The following is a 9,409-nucleotide window of genomic DNA, read 5'->3' as shown; positions in this document are numbered from 1 at the left end:
TTATGGCTACACACATTTCTCATATAGCTTGTGTGGCTTAGCTCATTAACTGCAACCATTTCTTCATTGTTTTGGGACATTTTTCAGTTTGTGTAAATATTTACTTCATTCCCTTCATGCACACTGTCCTCTGCAGAAAGTATTTTGCCAATGTACCGTTTTATTGCTTTGGTATTATAGTCTCACCAAAACAGTGACAGTGGTGCAATGTCACTAAGTACATTTCCTCAAGTACTGTATTTAAGTACAGTTTTGAGGCACATGTACTTGGCCATACTGCATAATGAGTACTTAAATATATTTTGATGCTAATACTTCTGTACTTTAACTTAAGTTAGATTTTGAATGCTTACCTTACAAACATTTTTGTAGTTGTCAGTAGACACAGCATTTGAAGCAAATGTTGTTAATGAATCCCTCATCAATTGTTTTTGCTCCTCATTTCTCCAAAAGGAGAAGAGAAGAGTAAATAATGTGATTGACTTCTAATTTACTTCTAAAGACATACCGAAAAGCCAGTAATGAATATGTTTTCCCTCTGGCTCAGGGCAAAACAGCTCCACTAACCTCTCTCTGGTTTACATTTTTTTCTTTTGGCCATAAGTCATGTCAAAGAAGATGTTTTCCAATAGAAAATTCTTCATGCCATGACTGGGGTGTGGCCAGAAGTGCAACATATTTCAGACTTACAACCCTTTGAGAGTAGCTCCACAGTCAGTTTCTGCCCTAGCTGTCTGAATGGCAATGTGTGTCGTGACGCCCAAGCGCCATATCAGCAAGTTTCATCATGTCACTGTCATGGTGTGCATTACATTCTTAGATTATCAGTGATTAATGTGTGTTTTGAAATTCTCCTATTACTGCATTTTCTGTGCAGATGTATTTATTTACTGTTGCTGGGCCCCTCCCTTGTTTGCTAGGACATGTAAATCTGATGACTATCTGTAGAAAAACGCAGTAGACCAAGAATTCACAATGGCTTCCATATTCAACTCAACTTGATATTTTGCAAAATGTATCTGATAATTGCTATATGTCATCTTAAAAGGACTCATAATGTGCATAAATTAAAGGTATGCTTGGCCATAATAGAGCTAAATGTGTATAGGTCTTCAAGTCAGTACATTAAAGGATAAATGGCAAGTTTTTATTGCTGTCAACAAACAATGCAGTTGTCTGTCTTTCAGTACTTCCTGACTTCCCTACCCTGTCTGTTGGGGACTATTTTCAGCTGCAGATTTGATGTGCTAGCAAGTATTTACTGCACTAGGAGTATACTAAGAATGTGTATATGGGCCTGACTCAAAATAAACAATGCCCATGTTTATTGAATGAACGTGTCACCCAGTGCAGTCACGCACTTCACAGATGGGGTTTTTTGGCACAAAAGAATAAGCTATATCTGACTTTGGATCCACATTCAATACTTGATAGCACAGGTAGCATCATTTTTTTGTTGTTTTTTTATGGGATTTATTGACAATTAGAAAAATATATATCACCACACCCATCCTTAAACAAAAGCATGTCTCATTGGTAACATATTGACTGCTATGGTAAATATATCACACATTACAACTGAAACAAGGGCCTAAATTGTGATAAATGAAGAGCCCCACCTGTGTAACTATCAAATAAAAACATGACGTGACATGAAGGATTGACAGGACTGGATTTTTTATTCGAGACTTGAGACAGTGAATGCATGTTGAAGTGAATGTTACAAAACCGTATTTAGGACAAGACTGTACTTATTTTTGACACTGGCAAAGCATTACTTGGAAAACCAATTACGTGGTACTTGCATATTTTTAGGTCCTAACACCACTCATGATCTTTGTCAGTAGAAGCCATATCTATATGCAATATAATTTTGGCTAGACAGCTATATTTCATTGTGATCTGCACACTGCAATATTTAGTTGAACATCTGCGTCTCTAGTGTACTTCTTATGATCTCACACAATTACTATTTTGAGGGACTGGTTCACTCATAGTGTCAGTGTTTTACAATCAGTGGCGAACATCATGGCGGACTTCTTCCTCATCCTCTATTTCATCTTCTTCATATTCGCCCATCTCATCAGCGGTGGCATCCTGGTACTGCTGATACTCAGACACCAGGTCATTCATGTTGCTCTCGGCCTCAGTGAACTCCATCTCATCCATTCCCTCTCCAGTGTACCAGTGGAGGAAGGCCTTGCGGCGGAACATGGCGGTGAACTGCTCAGAGATCCTCCTGAACAGCTCCTGAATGGCCGTGCTGTTGCCAATGAAGGTGGCGGACATCTTGAGGCCACGGGGAGGGATGTCGCAAACGGCGGTCTTGACATTGTTGGGAATCCATTCAACAAAGTAGCTGCTGTTCTTGTTCTGCACGCTCAACATCTGCTCATCCACTTCCTTCATTGACATACGGCCGCGGAAGATGGCTGCCACAGTGAGGTAGCGTCCGTGACGAGGGTCACAGGCTGCCATCATGTTCTTGGCATCGAACATTTGCTGTGTGAGCTCTGGCACAGAGAGGGCACGATACTGCTGACTGCCCCTGCTTGTGAGGGGTGCAAAACCCGGCATGAAGAAATGCAAGCGGGGGAAGGGCACCATGTTGACAGCCAGTTTACGGAGGTCAGCGTTGAGTTGGCCAGGGAAGCGGAGACAGGTGGTCACCCCACTCATGGTGGCCGAAACCAGGTGGTTGAGGTCTCCGTAGGTTGGTGTGGTCAGCTTCAGGGTGCGGAAGCAAATATCATACAGGGCCTCATTGTCAATGCTGAAGGTCTCATCTGTGTTTTCCACTAGCTGGTGGACCGAGAGAGTGGCGTTGTAGGGCTCCACCACGGTGTCAGACACCTTCGGGGAAGGCATGACGCTGAAGGTGTTCATGATACGGTCAGGATACTCCTCGCGGATCTTGCTGATGAGCAGTGTACCCATTCCTGAACCTGTGCCTCCACCCAGTGAGTGGGTGAGCTGAAAGCCCTGGAGGCAGTCGCAGTTCTCGGACTCCTTCCTCACCACGTCCAGTACCGAGTCCACCAGCTCAGCTCCCTCGGTGTAGTGACCCTTGGCCCAGTTATTTCCTGCTCCACTTTGACCTGCATGATGGATGTAATGTTTAAAGACAAATCATATTGGTCAAAATAATGGTACCGCTTTCTGCTAAGGCATACTTCATAACATTTAACATATTTAGTATTCCGTTGACTTTTCCTCGAGCACCACCATGAGGTTGACACTCAAAAACTACTAAATGAATTGCCATGAAATTTGGTGCAAACATTGTCCTCCTCAAAATGTATTGTAATAACTTTGGTTTCAATTTGCCTAGTACTTTGGTTTATGACCAAATACCTGAAAAACTGACTGGAGTAAATGACTACAAGACATTGCCATTAGCCCGAGCTGTACATTTTTTACCAATTAAGAAATGTTACAATACCGACTAACTAAACTAAATGGTGACCACTGTAAACATTATATTTGCTAAACATCAACATTTTAATATTGTCATTGTTAACATGTTGACATGCTGACATTAGCATTTAGCTCAAAGCCTCACAGAGCCACTAGCAGGGCTGTAGGCTCTTAGTGTTCACAACCTATGTTTTTCCAGTTAATGTCTTACTACTGACCTATAAAGCATTGATACATCATATATCACCATTAATAAAGCCATTTGTTACAACATATTCAATATAACCTTTATAAAGTATACCTTGTTGGAAACAGGCACCCAAATGCCAGATTGTGATTAGAAAAGAAAATCTGAAAATGAAACGTGTGTAATCCTTAGTTAATTTACATTATTTCTTTAGCTTTTTTAAGATCTAGCCAAGGTAAATGATATTCCTGGTGACCTATTTTTTTTTTGGTTCAGAATTAAAATTTATTACACATATTATCATAAAGCTTAAAGACAGTTCTTCTGCTTGTATATTTACTGGTAAGGAGAAATGCGGAGTCACCCTGGTGGAGTTTATCGAGCCCCTGTATCCTCACTTGTGATCAGCACTGCAGCATCATCTCCTACTAGATTTCTTTTTTCGCTGAGTCACCCCGCTAGCTGTCTCAGTCTGACACAGCTGCACACATGGGCAATGCATCACAGTCCTGGCACATCGCTGAGAGGCTGCAGAAGCTTTGTGCTGGGAATATACAGTGCTGTACAGTGCTCTCAGGTGAAACGGAGCTCAGCTTTACAGGATATGACAGTAGCTGCTGACACACACACATATTGCATGTATGTGCAGTTGGTTCAGGATGAGCAGTGACACCATGATTTATTGTCCACTCACCAAAGACAAAGTTGTCGGGCCTGAACAGCTGTCCAAATGGGCCGGAGCGAACTGAATCCATGGTTCCTGGCTCCAGGTCGACCAGAATGGCACGGGGGACAAATTTGCTGCCTTTGGATGAAAAAGAGCAGAGGATAGAGGGATAGAGAGAGGTAATGGAAGGAAGGGTGGAGTAAGATATCGACAGTCCCTGTGTGCATGATGTCAGAACATTTGTAGTGAGCCATGGAAAAAAACTGACTGTATTTAAAAAGATTCTTTCTAATGTAAAAGGTAAAACAGAAGAACGGTTGTTTAATGTAATCTTTTAGGTAAACAGCTTTTTGTTTAAAGAATACTACAGCCTGCCCATCAAGCTGGATATTTAAAGACTGCATTCTATTGTTTGTTTCTTGCACTTTACTTTGCTCCACCCTGTCCATCTGTCACCCTTCTTGCTGCAGCATGCTGCACTGCTTATTCTAGACCAGTGGGGCTTTCAAAGTGCTGAGCTCTGCAGAGTCCATTTAAACAAAGATGCAGTCTTCCCCTACCCCTACCTCTTTTCGTCTCAGTCTTGCTTCTGTAAACATCTGTCTGTTCTCTTTATTTCTAAGGAGAAATTTATTTATGGGATACTCAGTCAATCCACATGCAATAGTGACCCAGTTGATGACACTGATGCCAGCCTGCAACATGGAAATAAAGGATCAATAATCCCTGCTGCTAGGAAATAGGATAGTGGTAGACAGTCATAGTGAATATGCTTTTCATGTGCCTACATGCGCCTCCTGTGCAGGCCTTTCATTTATCCAAAGCGGATGAGTAAGAACCGTTTGATCTCAATCCCAGCTACACATGGATTGAGATATGCACTGACTTGAGCGTCAGTCCAAAGGCTGAGGCACTAGACACAAAGCCGTATGATTACTGAACCTCGTTGTTTGACTGTTCGATGTACAGCAGCTGTGAGGAATGACACGTGATGCATTTGGAATGACCTTCAACATGCCACACCAATAAAATCAGACACTGAGATGAGATGAGCTCAGGGTCGGCTATACAGAGACTGCAGATACCTGTACTCCCTATAGAGAGAGACAAAGAGAGGGAGGGGGGGAGACAGAGGGAGACATAGAGAGATATTTTAGCAGATTCACTGTCCTAATTTTTTGCTGCACTCATGGTGGGACCTACTTTCCCTTTGCAGCTAAATTAGTGACATGATTCAAATGAGGTCTGTGTAGCATAAGGTCATGCAAGGATAAAGCAATGGAAAGCTTTATGTACAGGCGGATTATTCAGATGCAAACGTGGTTTATTAAAAAAAAAAAACTTTGACAAATATCTCTCTATATATATATATATATATATATTACCTGATGCCTCATTGTAGTAGACATTTATCCTCTCCAGCTGCAGGTCACTGTCACCTTGGTAACTACCGGTGGGATCGATGCCATGCTCATCACTTATCACCTCCCAGAACTAAGATGGGACAAACATCATCAAACGAACCTCAATGGTTGGGGTCATTTGGCAGCAAAACATGGTGTGAACACGAGTTTAAAGCATGTGCGTCAGGCCTTGTTTTTGTAATTGCGCATCTGCTTGGTGAGAAAATGACACGCAGCAGAGGGGGCCACATCACTGCAGACTCTGCCTGGGAGCAAAGCCCAGCCCGACTGGACCGCATCCTGCACATATATAAACAATTAATAATCTATCTCAAACTTTTAAACAGATATTTCTTTCTTTTTGTCCAAGAGACGCCAAACTACTTATTTGAATGACTCAATCTAATTATTATTCAACACAAAAATACCCGGAAAATTACACGTGCGATGTTCCGCAGTAAATTAAAATTAATCCGTTAATCGCTCCCCTTCCTAATGAAATGATAATGTTTATACCTTCGCCCCAATCTGATTTCCACACTGTCCAGCCTGGATGTGCACGATTTCCCTCATGGTGCGCTGCGGATGCGGGCAAAGAGCGTCCTGTCTCGACTTCACCGGCGTCCGGTCTTCAGTCTCTTGCCGCTGTGTTTCTCACAATCAGCACTTGCCTCATTTCTAGGGCGAGTGTTGAGCCGGCGAGATAGATAAACGTGCTGCTGGTCAGATGACGTTGCACAAAACGCAGCATCCCCAGTATCCCTGTCAGCCAATAGGAGCGCCCCAGGTTTGATGCAGTGGACCAGAGGATCATGCCGCATCATCCCCCTGACATCACCCTGTCCCATGCAGGGAACAATGATGCATTTTTTTCCCCTCAATGATGCCTTTTAAAGCTCAAGCAAATGTTTTCCCTGCCAGGAAATGTCGAGGTTTATTACTGTAATAATGAAGGCTGCAGTTCTGCATGTGCTGATCCAATCAGAACTGAGCTGTGTGGATGCCATGTTCAGGAGCAGCTATAAGCTACCTGTACAAAAGAGCCTGTTGTTTCAAACTCCAGGTTGAAAAATATAAATAGATGTTTTGATTAGGTATTTTAACCCTCACTATAAACTCCGATGTTTTAGTTTGTATAAAGCAGATGCTCCTATTAGTTGAGAAAATGTTACGGATCAGGATCAGGATCAGACTAACTCTACCTGGGTCACAAAAATGAGCTGTGGCCCTCCATTTCAGTTTATGGCCATGCTAGCAGCGTGGCTATTGTCCAGTGTGAAATATCTCAAAACATTTTGGATGGATTGCCATAACATTTTATAAAAACATTCATGGTCCCCAGAGGATGAATCCTAATGACTTTGGAAATGTCTTGACTTTTCCTCTAGTGTCACCATGAGGTTCACATTTGTGATTTGAAGTAAAATGTCTTTACAACAATTGAATTGGACTGTCATGGAATTTGGTAAAGACATCCATGTTCCCCTTTGAATTAATTGTAAGAACTTTGGTAATCTCTTAACTTTTCATCCAGCACCAGCATCTGGTCAAAAGGTTTAAGGTTTATGATCAAATACCTGCAACACCAATGACATTCACCTTGCGTTTATGTTAATTAGCAAATGGTAGCATGCTAACACTTTATACTAGGATGGTGAACATGGTTAAAATGATACCTGCTAAACATATGCATGTTAGCATTGTCATCATAAGCATATTAGCATGCTGGCATTAGCATGTAGCTAAAAGCATCTCTGTAAATAGCTAACATGACTATGCACTCTTCTTTTAGTGTTGTTAATTGTGCTATAATGATACATTTCACCTCATACATTTTGTAATTAATCATATCACCACAAAGTAATTGCCTCACAGACAACTTTCAGGGCTCCTGAGGGTCTGAGGCATTTGCTCTCTCTGCTTGGTTGGTAATCCAGCTTTGGCTACAACCCTCGTGATTTTTGAAACCCTTTGATTCCATATTGGATGACTAAAATAAAAGTGTAATAAAAAACGGTCATGCACTCCATGTTTTTTGTTCTCTCTCTTTTTTTAGATACATGGCCTCCAGCCAGCAGTGAAAATATTTGACTGTTTTCTTTTGCCTGGGATCTACTTTTAATAAAATCCATGAAATGTTATAAAATGAAGGACTCATCGATATCCAGTTGATCAATAAATAGTGGTTTATTTTAACAACAGGTATGGCTTATATACAAGTGCATTATGTCTGTTAAAACGAAAACAAAATGAAACCAAACAATCAGAAATTATAAATGGTACAATCCATGGTTTTTACATTCATTCAAATCTCCCGTCAAGAGATTCTGAGTCGCACGGTTAAGAGAAGCAAAACCTGAAATGTGTACACTGGGGACTTCATGTCTTTTATCTACCAAGTTTAAAACTATGAACCAGTCCATGTAATGATCTATGATCCTTCATCTTATCGAAGCTGGGTGTCTCCACACGTTTACTATTTACAAAGGCATAACCCATTCATCTTTTTTTTCTTGCTTTTTCACCCATCGCTGTCTCCTAGTCTACCCCATCGCTGGTGCTAACATTGCTTTGGATTGCTTTTACTTTAATTTTACTCCAAATAAAAGTCAAACCAAATGGATGTAATAGCTCCCATCAGCACTGAGAAATAGCTGGATGGGACTTGTGAAAATGGAAGCAACAGATCTCAGAGAAGACACTGGATGTATTGTGCTGAGTTATTGTCTTTATACTAGTGTTGCATGGGCTTTTGGCAGTTCAATTTCTGCAATACGCACACTGAGACAGAGAGACCAACACTCATAGACAACGAGGACTCCGAGTAATGTGAACATACTGACCACTGCAGTCAACCCACTCTCTACTGCAGATGCCAAGAATTCCTTATTAAATCCAGTGTCAATACCCTGTTCCACAAAGTAATTACATGTGGGTCTATTGCAAAAGTTAATGTGTAACTAGTAACTGTCTTGTATGCAAAATCCCACTCCATTTTCCCTTTTTTTTTTTTTTCTTTTTTAAACTGTCAAGACGCCAAGCTCCACCAAATTTGACATCACATGATTGCAGGGCATTGTGCTTTGAGGCTTAGCAGCATGGCATACGTCATGTTAGACATTGAATGTTCATATGAATCTTTCACTAAATGGAAGTTTGTTGACTTGATGGTCTACTTAAAGATCACCCTGAACCAATCGAACATAGAGCTTTCATACTTTGATTCAAGCTGCATTTGAGGAAAACAGCCACAGGCAGGTTCGCTCCATCATTCAGCTACCAAACGATATGTAGCCTTTGTCAGTGCACATTTGACTTAAGATAAAAGCATAAGAGAATTATGGTGTGTAAAGTACCTGTGTACCAAACGATGGTGTGCATAACAGAAAGTCTGGTGTGGCCTTTGACTCCTGAATGACACCTTAATAGATCACCAGTACTCCCTGGATGAATGTAATATGATATACTGTGAGATGGTTTTATCACATTTGAAATGACAAGACATCATTCAGTTGGCTCTTAAGTTTTACAGTAATAAGTGTAATTATTGTTATTTATCATTATTGTTATTGTTGTTGTAAACAGTGGTCTATCCGTAATCATACATCTTCCTCAGACAAATATTACAACCTCCAATGCATGAAGTGTGTAACTACAACTGTCAAGTTACACACAGTATTAAGTCAAGTATAACGCTGTCCAAAGATGGACAGAGGCTTTGGAAGAGAAAGTGCC

At 41.1% G+C, this 9,409-nt stretch overlaps 1 protein-coding gene across 2 annotated transcripts; it reads right to left on the bottom strand.

Moving 5' to 3' along the window:
* Positions 1-2,013: 2,013 nt before the first annotated feature.
* On the bottom strand, positions 2,014-6,247 carry LOC139297073 (tubulin beta-2A chain). Of its 2 annotated transcripts, XM_070919660.1 has the most exons (5): positions 6,191-6,247; positions 5,657-5,765; positions 5,357-5,365; positions 4,299-4,409; positions 2,014-3,098 (listed from the first exon to the last, which is right to left on the bottom strand). In XM_070919660.1, the coding sequence occupies exons 1-5, from the start codon at positions 6,245-6,247 to the stop codon at positions 2,014-2,016; spliced, it is 1,371 nt and encodes a 456-aa protein (XP_070775761.1). The 2 variants fall into 2 exon arrangements, with proteins under 2 accessions (XP_070775761.1, XP_070775762.1); XM_070919661.1 differs by lacking the exon at positions 5,357-5,365.
* Positions 6,248-9,409: the final 3,162 nt, after the last annotated feature.

This window comes from Enoplosus armatus, chromosome 14 (genome assembly GCF_043641665.1).
Source record: "Enoplosus armatus isolate fEnoArm2 chromosome 14, fEnoArm2.hap1, whole genome shotgun sequence".
NCBI lineage: Eukaryota > Metazoa > Chordata > Actinopteri > Centrarchiformes > Enoplosidae > Enoplosus > Enoplosus armatus.
Note: the sequence above shows the minus strand (reverse complement) of the source record. Positions and strands in the feature narration are given on the sequence as shown.

Excerpts from the sequence above, each read along its gene's own strand:
- LOC139297073 (XM_070919660.1), bottom strand. The coding sequence starts at position 6,247 with ATGAGGGAAATCGTGCACATCCAGGCTGGACAGTGTGGAAATCAGATT. Across the intron at positions 5,766-6,190 it reads GAAATCAGATTGGGGCGAAG|TTCTGGGAGGTGATAAGTGA; the intron begins GTATAAACATTA and ends GTCCCATCTTAG. Across the intron at positions 3,099-4,298 it reads GCCCGACAACTTTGTCTTTG|GTCAAAGTGGAGCAGGAAAT; the intron begins GTGAGTGGACAA and ends TCCATCATGCAG.